We start from the raw sequence: 19,638 nt of genomic DNA on the forward strand, positions 1-19,638 counted from the left end.
AAGAGTTGATAATTCTGTTTTTAAATGTTGCTAATTGGATAGAAGTTTTATAATTTAGAGTTGTCTGATTTTAGCACACAAAACTCATAGGCTCACCTTACTGCTTTAAATTGTGATAGTTTATTGTCATTATTGTAAAGCATTTTAACTTAATATAATTCAATAGGTTTTTTCCCCTCAAGAATCCTTGTCATTAGTCATTCTAATCTTGCTAATGATTGTAGATTAAAATAAGATCTTTCTTTTTTTTTTTTTTTTTTGTCTTTTTGCTATTTCTTCGGCTGCTCTCGCGGCATATGGAGATTCCCAGGCTAGGGGTCGAATCGGAGCTGTAGCCACCGGCCTACACCAGAGCCACAGCAACACGGGATCCGAGCCGCGTCTGCAACCTATACCACAGCTCACGGCAACGCCGGATTGTTAACCCACCGAGGGAGGGCAGGGACCGAACCCGCAACCTTATGGTTCCTAGTCGGATTCGTTAACCACTGCACCACGACGGGAACTCCAGATCTTTCATTTATACTTATTCCTCTAGAAATTTTTTGCTCTTTAATTATGACCCTATTTGGTTTCCTTGGAAGCCATATAAAATCACAACTCTGAGAATGTGTACAACTTTCCTCAAATCATTAGTAGAAAAAAGCTAAGCCTTCTCTGAAAGTATCTGTTTTGCATAGTCTCAAAATCCTTAGGCTCATACTATAACATGCTATTATGTCATATACAGTTCCTTTTGTCTGAAAAGTTGAGTGAGGTTAAATTGTCTTTGGGTGGTAGGTTGCCTTTTGTTACACTTTGAATCTTTTTATTTTTTTGAGGTCCCAGTGTTTTTCCTTGTGGAAAATTCTGTGTGGTATGGTAAGCACATACCATATGTGCATATGGAGGTGGCATTTTTCTGTGTGGATAAAAGGTAATAAACAAATAATTTCATATGCTTATGTGCTACAATGCAGATGATGAGAAAGTGAGTCACTAGGAAAGGGCAGGGGTACTTTAGATAAGGAGGTTAGTTAGCAAAGGCCTCTAGGAGGAAGTGACATTTGAGTTGAGACCTGAAGCTGGCCAGACATGCAAACACAAGGAAAAGTAAGGACAAGAGACTCCAGCTCACTTTGTTGGAGAAACAGTTAGATGGCCAATGCTATTGAAACTGACAAACCAATGGGAGATGGAAGAGGCAGCTAGAGATGAGATCAGATGGAACTTGGCAGGCCATGATAAGGAGTTTAAATAGATTATTAATGCCATATGAAGCCACTGGTGTAGGTTTTAAGCAGCAGAATGCTTTGTGTTTTGTAAGTTATTTTTTGTCTTTTTAGGGCTGCACCCTCGGCATATGGAGGTTTCCCAGTCTAGGGGTCAAATCACAGCTGTAGCCACTGACTGGCCTATGCCATAGCCACAGCAACGCCAGATCTGAGCCGCATGTGTGACCTAAATCACAGCTCACAGCAGTGTTGGATCCTTAACCCACTGAGCAAAGCCAGAGATCAAACCTGTGTCGGCATGGATTCTAGTCAGATTCGTTTTTTGCTGAGCCATGATGGGAATTCCTGATGTAAGTTTTGAACCGATCACCTTGGCTCTATCATGAAAGTGGACTTAGAATTTATCCATCAGTTAGAATAGGTTTTTTGCTTCTTGATGAAGCTGGATTGTAAAAGAAACTTAACAATATCTGTACTTTACAGAGTTTTAGCATATGTTTAGTTCAGACAATATCTGACTCATGTTTACTGCATTTTTTTAGGCTATTTTATTATCTGATAAACATTTGAATTGCCAAGTCCATTCTTAGGGATAATATTGCCTTTGAATATTTGTGTATTTTAGTTAGGGTATTGTTATTTTAAGGACTATATGTAGGTACTTAAAATTTAAAATTTATAGCAATTATGACTTTTGTTTATTCCATTACAACATAATTTAAACATCTGTTTTGAAAGTTGTGATTAGAGTATATGCAAAATTGATTTTTTTTTTTTTTTTTTTTTTGGTATTTTTGCCATTTCTTGGGCTGCTCCTGCAGCATATGGAGGTTCCCAGGCTAGGGGTCCAATCGGAGCTGTAGCCGCCGGCCTTTGCCAGAGCCACAGCAATGCGGAATCTGAGCCACGTCTGCAACCTACACCACAGCTCACGGCAACACCGGATCCTGAACCCACTGATCAAGGCCAGGTATCAAACCTGCAACCTCATGGTTCCTGGTCGGATTCATTAACCACTGAGCCACGATGGGAACTCCAACAATTGAATTTTTAACTTTGTATTTTTCCATATGTATTTTTGGGTTTTGGAACATAGTTGAAAACAAGCTTTGACATTAGGAGCTTTGGAGTTCCTTGGTGGCTCAGTGTGTTAAGGATCCAGTGTTGTCACTGCTGCAGCTTGAGTTGCAGTTGTGATGTGGGTTCGATTCCTGGCCCAGGAATTTCTGAATGCCACGGAAGTGGTCAAAAGAATGTGTGAGCTATGCTAGAGAATTACATACAAAATAAGTTAATTTTTGTGTAACAAACATCTATTATATAGCTCCTGAGAAATATTATAGGCACCCCAAAAGCTTCCTGAGTTATTTTTTCACTAAACTCTTTCGTTTTCCATTCAGTGATAATTGCTCATTAAAGTTACCTTTAATTGTTATAATTTATGATAATTGGTTTAAAAAACTGGAAGGGTGACTGAGCGTGGGCAGACACCAATTGACAGTAATTTTTAATATTGTGTTTTCGAAAAGGTCATTTGTAAGTTAATTATTTGGAAAATATATTTTTTCCCATGAAAAATCTGTTCTAACTGATGGATAAATTCTAAGGCTAGCCTCTATAAGCTGAGTTAACCAGTAATGCTTAATTTAGTGTTGAGTTGTATACTGGATTGGGTAATAATCGACTCTGTATTTGAAGTTCTCACAATCTTGGAATTCTATTAATTACAATTAGATAAAACTGTAACCATACTAGTTTAAAATTGGAGATGGAAAAGGCCAGAGGCTTTTGCACAGGACATTGCTCCCAGGATCACAGGGACTAAACTACTGCTTTGTGTGTCCTTCCCAAGACCAGATCCAAAATTACTGGGTTGCTCCACCCTCCAATCAAAATGCCATTCTGGCCAAGTTTAGAAAGAAAATAGGATTGAACTCACTCACACCACTGTGTAAATAACTGATCTTCATTTCCCAAAGCACCTTCAAGCTTTCATAATTAAGTCATGTTACTACAAAGGAATCTTTTAGTGTTGAAACACCTACAGGAAGTAAAAATGTTGACAGTGCTGGAATATTTAGATCATCTATAAATGAAAAGAGAATATTTAGGTCATTTATAGATAAAGACAACATCTTTCTGGATATGTTTCAATTTAAAGTTTTGAGACGCTTTCATTGCTTTCTGATAGGTTGAGTTTTTAAACGCATAAATTAATTTTGAAGACCTCAGGGGAGAATTAAACATTCTGGCTTTTAAAAGTGAAAAATTATAATTGTGATTTTTCTAAGAACCAGATTAATGTAATGGAAATTCATATGTAAACCAAGCTCTTTAAGAATTCACTTATACTGTATTTTTTAAAATAATTTTTTGTGTGGTGACATATTTGATATTGGTGGTTAATTTTGTATTTTCCAAACAGAAGATAGGCAGAGAAATCTTAGGGAAGTAGTTTGGTCAGTTTTGGGGGAGTTATGCTTTTTACTGTAAAAAAGACAGAAAGAGGGGAGTTCCCATTGTGGCACAGTGGTTATCGAATCCGACTAGGAACCATGAGGTTGTGGTTTCGGTCCCTGCCCTTGATCAGTGGGTTAAGGATCCGGCATTGCCGTGAGCTGTCGTGTAGGTTGCAGACACGGCTTGGATCCAGCGTTGCTGTGACTCTGGCGTAGGCCAGTGGCTACAGCTCCAATTGGACCCCTAGCCTGGGAACCTCCATATGCCATGGGAGCAGCCCAAGAAACAGCAAAAAAAAAAAAAAAAGAAAGAAAGAAAAATGAGACTTGGGCACTTAGGGAGTAGAAATTATAGATACTGTGTTCTGTAGTAGATATCATTTTATTCCAGATGATAAGAATTATATAGTATGGTGCACATCAGACTTCTTTCCAAAACACATTGTTTAAATGCATATTAGGGGAGTTCCCACTGTGGCGCATTGTATTAAGGATCTGGTGTTGCTGCAGCTACTTCTCAGGTTACAGCTGTGGCTTGGATTTGATCCCTGGCCCAAGAACTTCATATGCTGTGTGTGTGGCCAAAAAGAAAAAAAAAATTCATATTAGGGTTCAGTGGTCCTCTTACAGACACATTGAAGATAGGCTGCGTATTTCCTAGTTTCTAACCTGGTAGGTAGTACAGGTCAGCAAACTAAAATCCAACAGCTGAAAAATGCTCAAGTATTTTGCTATTTTACAAAAACTCATTTGCTCTACATAACCTTTCTTTTTTTTTTAAAGCTATTTTTAGGAAGTTTAGCTAAGTGTAATGAACCAGACTTTTTCATTTATTTGCTCACTTTTGGTTCTTTTAACAGATGTTCACATGTACAAATATTTTTGGTAGTTTTGTGGCACATTCTTGCTATAAAATAGAGTAGTGCCATAGAAAGCTTAAAAAGAGACTGTCTTTTTAAAAATGTTTAATTATACAGTCTGCTAACCTTGAAAACATATTTTCTCATATTTTGGGTTAACATATATAAGCTTTAATCTTTCAGTTCCTGGCTAACATATTTTTTTTCCTGTCAACTACTGAACTCCCCATAAACAATAACCCAGCAACATATATTCATGAGTCCACAAAAGACAGCAGTTGTTGGGTATGTGGAGAAGTATCTCACTTTTCAAAATCCTGTAGGAAAATTGACTTTACATGTTGTCAGTATAATGTGGCTTATGACTTTTTCAGTTAAAATTGAGTCTTTCATATTTATAATTTGAACCTTTGCTTGGGTACAGTGATTGATGGAAGGTAGGGTAATATAAAATAATTCTTCTATATTCCTGTTTTTAATCAACATTCTGTTTTTTGCTTTTAGTTTGAAAAAAAAGCCAGTGTTCTGTTTTGGCCTGGCATTTTATGTAAAAGAGGATAAATTATTTTGTCGTGAAAGTAAGATAATGGAAAAAAGAAGGGAATGAGTATTAATGTTCAATTTTGTGTCCTATGGTGAAAGGAGTGGAAATAAAGAGGTCAGTAATAATTACAAATAAAATGACCGAAGAAATTCTGTAATTTTTACCTGTAAAGAATTGGGTAGATAGAACAAGACTGCTTAATAAGGGCCTGTTCTATTTGTCATAGACTGAGTAGCTTAAATACAAGCCAGGGTACCCAAGAAGTCTCAAGGATAGGGCACTGTGCCTGGTCTAAGAAACCTTTGTGTATGAACTCATCATAGCAGTCATCCCTCCTCTCTCTCTCTTTCTCTCTGATGTTATTTTTCCTACATTTGCTATTTTAACCTGTCAGTTAGGAAATAATTACTATGTCAGTATAGCTGGCGGCTTATATAGGAAAAATATGCTGTCGCTTAATCAAAGGTGATTATAGTTTTTTCCTGTCTATAAATGTGCTTGTTGTGTAACGAGAATGCATTAGTCTCAGCCTGATGTACGAAATGAAAGGCAGCAAGAAGCAGCACCATTGTTATCACTCCAGGCGTGTCTAATGAATCGTGTTTCCATGTTCTCTCGGTCACGCCGTAGAGTGCCCTCCGCCAGGGCTAAGCCTCCTGTAAAATGCTCTTTAAGATTATTGTAGCAAGAACAGAAATGCTGGATGGGTGGGGGTGGGGAGAGAATGCCAACTAGACAGCTGCATTTCAAACAGTTACAGCTGCAAGGATTACTCACTGTAATAGCAGTGACAGACAACTGTTTGAGCTTTAGTGTAAAAGGCAATTTGGGGACTTGCCCTGTCAGAATCTGGTGTGTGTGTGTCGGGGGCGCGCGGGGGGGGGGGGGGTTGGAGAATCAGGTTCTGTCTGATGAGGTGAAGGAAATATTTTTAATTTTTACTGCTCAATTGTGCTACTGTTGAAATCAATAGTTGAGTCATCTTGATTACAGTCATTGTCTTAGAGGAAGTTTATAAAATGTTTGTTTTGTAATATTGACAGATTTAAATATAAACATTCTAACTGAATCACATATCTGGTTTTCCTCTTTCTTTCTTTTTTTTTTTTTTTTTTTTTTGGTCTTTTCTAGGGCTTCACCCTCAGCATATGGAGGGTTCCAGGTTAGGGGTCTAATCAGAGCTGTAGTCACCAGCCTACGCCAGAGCCACAGGAACTCGGGATCCAAGCCTCGTCTGCGACCTACACCACAGCTCATGGCAACACCAGATCCTTAACCCACTGAGCAAGGCTAGGGATCGAACCCTCAACCTCATAGTTCTTAGTTGGATTCATTAACCACTGAGCCACGACAGGAATTCCTGGTTTTCCTCTTTCAAAATTTAATTTTATCTTGTGATTCCTATCCTTGATCATTCTTGTAATTTATGAGCAAATATTTTTTTAAAGCATGTGGCTGTTTAGTAAATAATAGCCATTAAAAGCATATATTTAAATATGATGTGTCTTTCAAAAAGTAAAGCATGTTCATTAAAGAAAATTTCTAACATGCACAAAGAGGTAAAGAAGAAAATAATAGTCATTCAGCAACCAAAGATAAGTTTATTTTGATGGCTGCCCTAGGCCTTTATTTATGTGTATTTTATCTTTTGTCTTTTTTTTTTTTTTGTCTTTTTGCTGCTGTTGTTGTTGTTGTTGTTGCTATTTCTTGGGCCGCTCCCGCGGCATATGGAGGTTCCCAGGCTCGGGGTTGAATCGGAGCTGTAGCCAACGGCCTACGCCAGAGCCACAGCAACGCGGGATCCGAGCCGCGTCTGCAACCTGCACCACAGCTCACGGCAACGCCGGATCGTTAACCCACTGAGCAAGGGCAGGGACCGAACCCGCCACCTGATGGTTCCTAGTCGGATTCGTTAACCACTGCGCCACGACGGGAACTCCCTGTTTATGTGTATTTTATAACAAAATTTAGAGCATATCATTAGCTTGAAAGGTAAACAAAGTTATAATCTTTGAAAGGAATAGCAAATGAGGGCAAGTTTAGTTCTAAGAAGTCAGTTAAACGCATTGTACACAATTTCTTTTTCACGGTGTAGCTATTAAAGTAACATTGTGGCCTGTTTTCTCTATAGCAATTGTCTTTTGAAGATCTTGTTCAGTTTATCTAGAAATTTAGTTTTTTAGTCTCCTGCAATTTAAAATGTAGTGGCTTTACATGGAGTCCTGTGATCCATTGAAATGCTAACTTGGGTCATGTCTCAACTGCTACAGTGCTGTGTAGAAACCATCATTAAAATTCTGGTTATCTTGAAACTGGCAGAGAACTCATGCTGTTAGAGATTCCTTATTTAGACATTATACTGTTAAAATTTTGAGTCACAACTGTGTTTCTGTCTGAATATTGTCAGTGCTCGTAATCATAGAAAGTGGCAAATAGGTTGAAACAAATGGAGCATTTTGCTACATATCTTCTATCCCTAACTCTTATGTGATTGAGGAATCGACAATGGGAAAGTTAAAATCCATTTCAACATGGATTTGTTAGGTGACAGCAAATATTCTAAACCCATGAGCGACTCAAGGAAATCAGAGCTCTAAGTGGGTTGAATTTGATATGTAAGTATTAAGTCCATTTAGTTATTAATGACTTCAAATATAGATTTTACAAGGCAGTCGATGGCAGCATAACTGTGATCAATCAATATTGTTGTATGTAATTGGATTTTTAATGGGTATAATGCTATAATTCAGAATTAATGTAGCATTATACTATTTTATTACTCAATTTTTTGTAAGTCAATTTTAAGAAGAAACTGTGAATCAACTATATTCCAATTGAAAAAAGGAAAAGCTTCGATATGTCAAAATTCTGTAAAGTATTTCATTTGTCGTAGTCCTTAAAATTAAATTGATAATTAATGTTATTATTTTTGCTTAGTGCAACTCCTAGGTGATAGATTTAATAGTTAGAAAATAACCAATCTGGAGTTCCCATCCTGGCACAGTGGAAATGAATCCAACTGGGAACCATGAGGTTGTGGGTTCAATCCCTGGCCCTTGCTCAGTGGGTTAAGGATCCATTGTTTCCCTGAGCTGCAGTGTAGGTCGCAGATGCAGCTCGGAGCCAGTGTTGCTGTGGCTGGCAGCTGTAGCTCCAATTCAACCTCCAGCCTAGGAACTTTCATATGCCGTGGATGCGGCCCTAAAAAGCAAAAAATAAAATGAACAAACAAAAAAACCCCACAATCTAGTGGGCTTTATATATTGCAGATAAACATTGAACACAAAGGCAGTGCGGAAAATTATAAATCCTGAATTGAGAGCTGCATTATCTTTAGCAGTTTGTCATTGAAATCTAACTGGAAAATAATCTTCTTATTTCATGTGCCTTGCTTTAATCTCCTTGTATTTCTAGAGTTTGGAGCACAATTTGATTTTCAGTAATTTTAATGTCTGAATAAGGAGTGTCATCCCTGAAAGTGTCCCTCCACCCCCTCCAATATTTGCAGTGGCCAATGTGGTTACTGAACTCAATGTTCTGGATAATAGGTTTCATTAGTTTTGATGCCTGAGGTTAAAAAGCGGTAGGTGGGAGGAAGAAGTGTTTTTGATGTTGAGACGTTCATTTCAGCTGTTGCTGCAATATGATACATTAAAAGGAAATATGTATCATAGCTCAGAGGAAATATGTATTCTTTGAAAGTAATTCTACTTTTAAACTGTCTAAGGCATGGTGACCTGAATTTTAAAAGCATGAGCTTGAATTTCTTCAAGGTTTCACAATCTTTATGCTCCTCCCTACCCTGTTCCATTCGCCCTCCTCCCATTTTTTTCCCCTTCAAGTAAAGTATGTCAGTTTCATTTGTCGAATTGGAAGAGATATCTTTCCATGATCTCTGCTGGGAAACACAAAATCATTGAAGAATATGCTGCTTTGATATTTTGCCATATTGACTTTTTTTCCTGAACCTTTTGTATGATTTTTCTTTCAAAGAAACTTATTAATTCTGCAAGGAGCCATGTTTCGCAAAGTTGAAAGAAGTTGTATTACAATTTGTGGCGATTTTGAAAAATTATTTGGGCACTAAGCAGTAATTATTGCTATTTAAATTTTCCTTTCTAAAACACTGTCTCTCTGCTAAAAGAAAAACATTTATACAGTACTTTTGCAGTTTACATATTTGATTATGAGGATTGCTGTATTAAAAAGAGTTGAATAACAGGCATTTAAACAGGTTCTGATTATAGCTTTTGTAATTTAAGTGAATAGTTTTTCTTTGTAAGTATGCTGCTGTGGTAGTACTTAGTTTAATTTTTCAGTTTCAATCTGGCTGTTATAATAGAGCACATCATATCAAGAGAATTTTTTGGTCTTTTTAGGGCTGTACCCTTGACATATATGGAAGATCCCAGGCTGGGGCCGAATTGGAGCTGTAGCTCCTGGCCTACACCACAGCCATAGCAATGCCAGATCCAAGCCAGGTCTGTGACCTGCACCATAGCTCAAGGCAACAGGGGATCTTTAACCCACTGAGCAAGGCCAGGGATAGAGCTGGTGTCCTTATGGGTGCTAGTTGGGCTTGTTAGTGCTGAGCCACAACGGGAACTCCTCAAGAGAATGTTTTAATTTAGGAGTTTATTTTGGTTGAGTTTTACCAGTCATTTGTCAGTAAATAGATTTCAGTTCTCTTTGTGCTTTTATTTCCTGAGACTGTTACCAAAGTTTTAGAAAAAGTCTCGCATTATACTAAGTAAACTCTATACTTGTTGCTAATTTAAGGAGTTAATAAGCACTTAAGTTGAAACTTGAAAGATCAAAAGAATTAGAAAGGCTTTTTTTTTTTTTTTTTTTTTTTTTTTTTTAAATGGTAGAGAAAGTATGCCCTGGGGAGATGATAGGTTTCATAAAGATAGGACCCTGCACCTGCTGGCCTTCTTGTCAGACTTCTTGGCAGTTGCTTTTCCTCTCAGTTCACCTTGGAAGGGAGAGAGAATTTAGTATCAAATTCACCTCATGTCATTTATAGAAAACTTAACCTAGACTAACTACCTTCTGGTTTACTAACCTCCCCTCCAAAAAAAGAATACTTTCTGAAGACTCTCACTATAAGGCAAATGAAGTGTTGGTTTAAATTTTTCCTTGGGAAGAGAGTGTATCAGATAAATTAGTTTAGGAAGGTATTCTGTGATTTTCCTTGACTTTACCATGAGTTATACAAATAGATTGCAGAAGCAATTTCAATTTAGTTTAACCTTTGAAAAGGTTCCTTGCAGCTATTTAAGAAAACATTAATTTAAGGTGCAAATTGTGGATTCAAGGGGAAATTTAACTTAAGTATTGAAGGTTGCCTTACTAGCCAGTAGTAAGAATAAAAGAGGGGGTGGGGTAGGTTAACCACACAAACCTTATGGAGAAGCGTGGTGTAATGGAAAGAGCGTGGTGTAATGGAAAGAGCGTGGCCGATAGAGTCAGAAAATGTGGCTTTGAATCCCATCTTTGCTACTAATCCTCTTTACTAGATATTAGGAGATTTTAGATTGAAGCTAATTCCAATGAAATTTGAAAGCTCTGTGCACACATAATAACAAGTCAATTCAAAACGTTTAGGAATATCTGAAATGTCCTAGTCAGTGCAGTTATGAAAATAAATTGCTTCCCTTTGAGGAGGTTAATTAATGGAATAATTATATACTTTGTATTTTATAAAAGTAAATATAAAATACATTTCATCCTGCCAGCTGTTGCATATAGTTACATTTAATGATTTTTTAATTTATTATGTGACCTTGGGCAAGTTTAAGATTTTTAAGCCTTAGTTATAAAGCAAATTTTTATAAAGTGAAGATTAGAATAAACTGTATTGGTCATAATTCTTAGTCCAAATGAAGAAAAGGGTTTGATTATAAGAGTATTGAATGTTCACTTTTAGGGTCAGTGCTGTAGATTTGGTTTGATCAGAAAATTGGTTCTATCACCACCAAACACCACCTCTGCTTCTTTAACATCAGGAAACTTGATCTTGCAGCCTGTTTTCAGTCCTCTCAGAAAGGCCTCTCCATGAACTCCCTTTTGTGTCTCTAGATCCAGAGTCAAAAATGTGGTGTAGGAGTAGAGTTTGGGATATATATTTATGTCCATATCCTAAGAAAATCTGTGTTTTCATCTCTTACTAGGGAGTGACTGACCACCTTCATCCCCAACCTGAACTCACGAAATAGGCAATTCCCAGTTGTTGGGAAGAAGTCAGATACTGAGTGGCTAAAGTGAATGTTATGTGTCCTTTACTTTGTCTTACAGTGTTGTGCTAAAAGCAGCACCTCCACCCCTTATTTATACGTAGTGCTTGGTTCAAACTTAGTGCATAGAATAAAGCCTCAGAAAATGAGAAAGATTATTTTCTGGATAGAAAACTAATCTTGACTATTTATGTTACTTACTACTATTTTAAAATAAAAGACTTTCAATGTTCAGTAGCTTTTCTGCAAAGTATTCAAAGTAATTTTGCTTCACAATGGTTTTCAGAGTCTCTATTTGCTTTATGAGAGCATTCCTAGTTTCTAACTTGGTGCCAAGAACTGTTGGCCAATGATTATCAGCCAAATAGCTATTATTAGATTCCAAAGGTGTCAATATATCTAGATTTAACTTATTTTGGAATCTTAAAGATTCATTGAAATATACATTACTCTTGTATTTCTGGAAATTCTGTATGTGAAGTAGATAAGAAATAAGGTATGATATTTGCTATATAATGTATTTGTATATATAGACAGTAAATTTAAAGGGTTAATGTATTAATGCTTATCCTTAAGTTTATAGTTTAAATTGATAGTATTTATTAGAATGGTTAATCTCTGATTACAGTTATCGACTTCTAGTAAATTATTGATTGCTTTCAAATCTTTAATAAAATATGTAATGTAAAATTTAATGTTTATATGAAGTTCAAACACAATATCCTTTTAAATCACCTCTGCTGACTTATATTTAAATTTTTATTAACATAGCATAATTCATAATTTCTGTTTTTTCAGCTTTAGTGTACTTTTCTTAAACCAGAACTTAATGTAGTATGATCTGTTTTACTTCATGTTATTAATATCTTCCCTATTAATTTGGTTGCTAAGGAGATATGATGATCTAATTAGTTAAGCTACATTTTCCCAATTATTTTTAATATTTAAAAAACAATAAGATTTCCCTAAATTATTTTTGTTCTATTTGTATTATTTATAGTAATTAATAATATAGTGTGTTGTTGGGGAGGACAACTTTGATCTGGACTATGGTCTCTTGTTACTTAAACTCTTTTTTGTTTTTTTTGCTTTTAATAATTTATGAATAGAAATTAAACAAATGACAACAGTCCTTTGTGTTAAAGCAATCATGTTTAGAATATATAAGTTTAGAGTAGGAGTCCTTTTAATTCACACTTTATTCTCATTTTAAGCACTAAAAATATATTTTAAAAATCAGTTTAAACATATTCCAGAAGCCCGTCAAAGCCTTGTTAAGTGAGTTTATGTAAGCTAGAGTAAAAAAAGATGATGAATAAGGGAGTTCTCAGCAAGTTAAATATTTGACATTGTGGCTTAGGAAGTTAAGGACCTGACATTGTCTCTGTGAGGATGTGGGTTCCATCCCTAGCCTAGCTCAGTGGGTTAAGGATCCAGCATTGCCACAAGCTGTGGCATAGGTCACAGATGCAGCTCAGATTCAGTGTTTCTGTGGTGGTGGCATAGGCCTCAGCTGCAGCGCCAATTTTACCTCTAGCCTGGGAATTTCCATATGCCATATTTGAGACCATTTAAAAAAAAAAAAAGATTATGAGTAAATTTTACTGTTTTTGGTGTATAGTTCTATTTTTGACAAATGTTATCACCATCACAATCAAGATGTATAATAGTCTGTGTGTCATTGTGTCTCCTCCCCGCCCCATTTTCATGTCCTTTGTTATCAGCTCTCCTGTCATCACTCTCATCCCTGGAAACCACTGAGATGTTTACATCACCTCAAAGTTTGCCTTTATAGAGTATTATATACATGAATCATAGAGCATGTGGCCTCTTAAGTGTGACTTTTTTTCATTTAGCATAATGGCATTCATGTTTTGAATATGTCAGTAGTTCCTTTTATTTCTGAATAGTATTCCATTGTATGGAGTTTCTGCTGTTTGTCCTTGCCCCAGTTGAGAGACATTTGGATGGTTTCAGTTTTTGTCAGTTGTGGGGGGGATATAAATAATACTCCAGTTTTTCATGTGAACCTAAGTTCTTATTCAGCTTGAATATATACTTAGGGATATTGTTGGGTGATATGTAAAGTGTGTGTTTAACTTTAAAAAAAATTTCCAAAGTCAGTTTTTCCAAGTGACTTACTAAATTAGCAGTATAGGACAGTTCTAGTTACTCTCTATGCTCACTAGCTCACTTAGTTTTTTAGAGTTAGGTTCTTCATATTGCTGAAGGTCTATTTAATAGTTTTTCTTTATGGATCATGCTTTTGATTAACCTAAGCTTGTAAAAGATTTCTCTTATATTTTCAAAGTTTTATAGTTTTAGGTTTTGCGTTTTATAGTTAAGAGTTTTCTAGAATCATTTTGTTTTATGATCCATTTATAAGGTTTTCTGTATGGTATGAAGTAAGGTTTAAAGCTTTTTTTTTTTTTTTTTTTTTTTTGCATAGAGATATTCATTAATTCTAGCACCATTTATAAAAAGACTGTTCTCTACTGAATTGCTTTGCAGCTGCGTTGAAAAATCAGTTGGTCATGTATTTGTGAGTCTATATCTGACTTTATATTCTGTTCTTTTGAGCTATAGATCTAGCTTTTCTGTAGGCTAGATATATAGCTTACATTGTCTTTTCTGTTCTAGCTTTAGAGTAAATCTAGAAATCAGATGTTGTATGTCTCCTAACTTATTTTGGGATTTATGTCCAAGGCTTTCATAGTTTTGGTGCAATTATAAATGGTATTCAAATTTTTAAAAATTTATAATTATTCTTTACAGTATGTAAAAATATGATAGTTTTGTCTCTGTTGACCTTGTCTGATTTAAAGTCAGTTTTAGTTCTGGTAGCTTTTTTATTGATTCTTTAGGGTTTTCTGATAATCATATCATCTGATCATTTCATTTCATTGATTCTAATTAGTGTCTCTGGTATTTCTTTTTGTCTCATTGTACTGGCTGTAAGACCTACACTGTAAAGTAGAATAAGAGTGGTGAGAGCAGGCATCCTTGCTTTGTTTTTGATAACGGGGGGGAAAATATTCAGTGTTTTAACAGTAAACATGATGTTACTTTTTTTTGGTAATTGTTTTTGTAAGATTTTTTTATTCCTTTTTTTTAGGGCTGCTCCTATGGCATATGGAGATTCCCAGGCTAGGGGTCTCATCTGAGGTACAGCTGCCGGCTACAGCCACAGCCACAGCAACACCAGATCCCAGCCAGGTCTGTGACCTACATCACAGCTTATGGCAATGCCAGATCCTTAACCCACTGAGCAAGGCTAGGGATTGAACCCACAACCTCATGGTTCCTAGTTGGATTTGTTTCTGCTGTGCTATGATGGGAACTCCTAAGATTTTTTTAAAGAAAAAAAATTCTAAGGCCTATTTGGAAATTGTTGAAATCAGGATAAAATCATAATGGTATCTTAAGATAATGATGTAGCTGTCATTGCCTGTGCATGCTCACACTTCTTTAGTATTTATTCCACATTGCATGACTAGACAGCTATAATAACCCTTCAACATTTTATTTTGTTTTATTTTATTTATTTATTTATTTGCCTTTTCTAGGGCCACACCCGTAGCATATGGAGGTTTCCAGGCTAGGGTTCTAATCGGAGCTGTAGCTGCCGGCCTACACCACAGCCACAGCAATGTCAGATCTGAGCTGCGTCTGCCACCTACACCACAGCTCATGGCAACGCTGGATCCTTAACCCACCGAGCAAGGCCAAGGATCAAACCCGCAACCTCATGGTTCCTAGTCAGATTAATTAACTACTGAGCCATGACGGAACTCCCCCTTCAACATTTTAGTTAACAAAATATTTGAGGAAGAAATAGAGTTCTGATGTTGTCTGAGAACTTTCTTTTGATGTCTTCTGTTAAAGTCAAAGTAACACTAACATTAAAAAATGATATCATGAGGAAACAATCAGATGTGAATGTGGGGTAGTCTATAAAATAAGTAACCTGGTTTCCTTAATAATTTAATGATATGTTTGATAAAAGGTCATTAAGTTGTAGTAGATTAAGGAGACTTGAGATATAACTTGAGAGGCTATTGGTAGACCTTGTTTAGATTCTGATTCAATGTATACTAAAGTGGTGGGAGTGGGATTTGCCTTCAAATATGTCAAAAAAAAGCTGACTGAAGCAGGTGACACAATGTTGATAATTTGGTTTAAGAACTTGCAGCTTGTTAATCTATTTTAAATTATGTTCAAAGATTTTAATATAAATTTTTTCCCCCCTTGCAACCCCTTGGATCCTAGTTGGGCTCATTATTAACACTGAGCCATGAAGGGAACAAAGTTTTTTTTTTTTTTTTTTTTAAATGCACATAATAGATGTCACCAACTTGGAAGAAAGTTATGGAAAGACGAATGGGACACCTTTTTTTTTTTCCCCCCCAGAAATACTGAATCACCAATGTGGCACAAAAGACTATTACATATAAAAAACTGACACTGGTGACTGTGACACTGGTGCCTGAGTTGATGAGTAATTCAGAAGAGTTGAACTTTTAATATTGTTTTAGGAATTTTTAACTTACGTTAGGAAAGAAAAGCAGATTAATATGGGATGTTCCTTTTAATGAAACATTGGCTTGCTTTCTCACTCAGGAAAGCTCTACCCAAGAGATAAATGTGTGGGAATAGAGATTCAGAACACCTTTAGAGGACTGAAAACTTTTGAATATTTTGTCTTGAACAGAGATAATCCATTGCTAGCAGAAATGTTTGTTTATTTGCTGTACTTTTTTCCTATTTCTTCAGTTATGAATAATGTAGAATGTCTCTGGCAGAAGTTAATTTTGAAAAAATTTTTTAGATCATGATTACCCACATAGACAGGAAGATAAAGTTATCTGACATCACAAGAAAAAAAAATTTATCCAGTTTTATCATTTTTAAGAAGTCCTGTAGATAAAACTCTATAATGTAAGTACATTTTCCACTTTTTTGAATTCTATCTGGTTGGAGAAGAAGGAGATGAATTTTGAGATGTCAGTTGGTGTGGTAAATGCATTAAAAATGCATTGTGGATTTAATAGGTATTTTAATTCTGTCAGAATTTTCTCTGGTGAGTGTTTTTGTCAAGACAACAAGTAAAAGGGAGAGGGAATTTTCTTCTGCAAATGTCATTTGCATCCTTTCAATTTTTTGCTATGTTGAAATGAACTAATATAGTTGAGAAGAAAATTAACTTTCTTCTCTAGGGCATTTAATAATTTTTACATATGAAAAGAACTTTAGGACCGCATGAGGCATTGTTTGTTGGATTCTCATATTAAAGTTACTTGTGGCTCAGTGTTAGCGCATTTCAAAGGCAAATAGGATGCTTCCAAAATGTTAAACATTAATGAAATTATGAGTTCAGGAACCAAATTTGATGATAAATTAAGATTTTATTTTCTGAAATTCTCCTTAAAATCATGTTCTTAAAATCCTATTCAAATAATGCTTTCAAACATTTAAAGAAATTTGTAATGGCAGTTTTGGATATTTTTTCCTTTTGGTTTTTGTCTCTCTGAAAATACATATGATAACCTTTGTGTTAATTTGTGACATTTTGTTACTTTACATAGAACTTTAACAAAATCTTTATGACACTAGTAAGTAGAAAGATTAATTTGAGAATTTTGGATGATTTCAAAATTTGAAGATGCAGGTTATAAAGACCTTTATGTGAGGGGGATTGTACCATGCCTATATTTCATGACTTTAAAATCAAATCACATTATTCCCTTCTGTACCTAAATATTTTATGACTTTGGACAGGTATTTAATTCATTTTCTCTGTTTCAGTCTGAGTTAATGTACTTAACTTACTACCTTTGCTTTAGAAAAATGTTTTTAAAGTTTCTTTCATTTTTATTTGGATGCCCTGCTTACTGGTTCATTTTGTTCTGTTTTGTTTTGTTTTCAGTTGTGGAAGAAGGACTCTGGGAAAATGGCCTTTCCTATGAATGTCGGACACTGCTCTTCAAAGCAATCCACAATCTGTTAGAAAGGTAAGAGAAGAAACAGCATCATGGTAGTTTTGACATACTCAGGTATAATGTGTATTGTTAGATACTCAGAGGTTTCCTGTAATTCTTAAAATACTCTCACATACAACTTTATAAAAGTAAAATTATAGAAATCTCTTGTTTCTTTTTATTTTATTTTTTGCACTTTAGGGCAACACATGCGGCATATGGAAATTCCTAGGCTAGGGGTTGAATTGGAGCTGCAGCTTTAGGCCTCCACCACAGCTGGAGTAACACAGGATCTGAACCACATCTGCAACCTACACCACACCTGATGGCAATGCCAAACTTAACCCACTGAGCGAGACCAGGGATCCAACCCACATCCTCATGTATATTAGTGAGGTTCCTTACTGCTGAGCCACAACAAGAATGCCGTGTTTATTTTCATATTGATAAAATTTTTTAGGAATAGTTCCATATATCCTTTTACACAGATTCACTAACAGTTTTTCCTTTGCCTGGTTTGCTTTATAATTTTTGTGATTCTTCACCTTCTCACCCCCAGTATGTGTCATGTGTGTGTTTGTGCATGCATTGAAATTTATTCCCTGAACCACTTGAGAGTCATTTACACACTTGAGATTCTTTTTTTTGGAATTCCAAAGAAGTTAGGTATACATTTGCTAAGGACAAGGACATTCTCTCTTATAACCCAGTACAGTTATGAAAATTAGGAAATAGAACATTGACAAAACGCCATTATTTAATCCATACTTCAACTCGGATGTTATAATTTGTCCTAGTTAGGTTCTTTTTAGCATAACCTCCCTCCCCCAAGATTAGACCATGGTTATTTATACGTTATGTTTAGTTCTCATGTCTCCTTAAACCTAGAAGAGTTTCTTAACCTTTCTTTTCTCAACATTGATTGCCATTTTGAGTGCATTCAGGACATATGTTTTATATAATGTCCCTCAATTTGAATTAGTTTCCTCAGATTAGATTTAGTTTATGCTTTTTTAAGTAGGAATAGCATAGAAGTTGTGTCCTTCTCAATGTATCATAGGACAAAGCCCATGCTTTCATTGTCTCATTGTTAATAATGTTAACATTGATCACTCTTTTGATGTCATGTTCTGCCAAGTTTCTTCACTCAAAATTGGTAAGTACTAGGTAACTATGATCTTTGTTATTTAGTTATCTGTGGCCAGATCCAGTGAAATTGTGTAATTATCCCATGTGTTACCAAATTTTGAGTCACTTGTTTAACCCTCTATTGGTGATGTTTGTCTCTGTTACTTAATACTTGCATGACTGTAATGTTAATTTTCAGATGTCACCATTCTTTCTATTTTTATTAGTTGTCATTCTATTGTAAGGAAAGTCTTTCCATTTTCTCCCATGGACTTATGTATTTATCCGTCTCCCTTAATCTTTCTATATAAATTTTAAAAAGATTCCTGTTTTACTCAGTGAATTATAATTGATTACTGTCATTTATCTTGACGCCTAAGTTCTTACAGATTCGGCCAGGGGAAAGCCCCTTCATGGTGGCTCCTTGTTGTTCAAGCACCTCCTGATTTTTGGCATAACAATGTGTCCCACGTTCTGGATGGTGTTTTAAGGGGAGAAATAGATGAGAAAGAATGGGGTATTTAAGAAGTTCTATGGGAAAAACTGTTTACTTCTCTTCCTGAGTTTATATATATATAGTCCTTTTAGGTGACCAGCACTGAAAGGACATTTCAGTACCTTTAAGTTTCATATCCAAGCCATTACCTAGAGTGATATCAATGACTAGAGTATCACTGCTTAGGATTCTTAAGTTATAGTTGATAAATTGTTATAATTAAAGTCACTCAGAAAGACCTTGCCCACCAAAATTATTTATTTTTCATTCTGAACTTCTGTTCTTACTTCTTTGATTTGGTGTAGATCTAGAGGCTATCTGTTACTAAAGCAGTATTTTTATTTTATTTTTTAAAATTTATTTATTTTTATTCTATGAGACTTTTATAACCATGAGAGCAAAACAGAAATAAGGTAGTAAAATTTAAATAAGAGCTAACTTCTCTAATACAAATAAATACATGCACAAATCCTATGAAAATGTAGTTAATTTTACCTAGAAATACATTAAAATCCATGGTAAATTAAGTTCAACTCAGAAATACAAAGACATTGGGAAATATGAGGAGTTACCCAATAGATCTAATAATTACCATACTTTCAAAATGTAAAGAAACAAACATAAAATCTTATGGAAAAGACAACTAGAAAAGTGCAGCAGGCACTGAAACCAGAAATAGACACATATTTGGAAACTTCTTTGCAGAGAAATTTTTCAAAATCC

General features: G+C 35.4%; 1 protein-coding gene across 9 annotated transcripts in view; it reads left to right on the forward strand.

The window, feature by feature from the left end:
- The window catches only part of MED13L (mediator complex subunit 13 like), a 322,734-nt gene that overhangs the window by 146,830 nt on the left and 156,266 nt on the right, over nucleotides 1–19,638 (forward strand). For all 9 annotated transcript variants that reach the window (XM_021073127.1, XM_021073122.1, XM_021073120.1 and 6 more), the window contains exon 3: nucleotides 17,240–17,324. Coding sequence is in view for 4 of the 9 variants with exons in the window: in XM_021073122.1 (XP_020928781.1) it covers nucleotides 17,240–17,324 (85 nt within the window). In the remaining 5 variants the exon portion in view is untranslated. The remainder of the gene's footprint in view (nucleotides 1–17,239; nucleotides 17,325–19,638) is intronic.

The sequence above is a fragment of the Sus scrofa genome, chromosome 14 (genome assembly GCF_000003025.6).
Source record: "Sus scrofa isolate TJ Tabasco breed Duroc chromosome 14, Sscrofa11.1, whole genome shotgun sequence".
NCBI classification, from domain to species: domain Eukaryota; kingdom Metazoa; phylum Chordata; class Mammalia; order Artiodactyla; family Suidae; genus Sus; species Sus scrofa.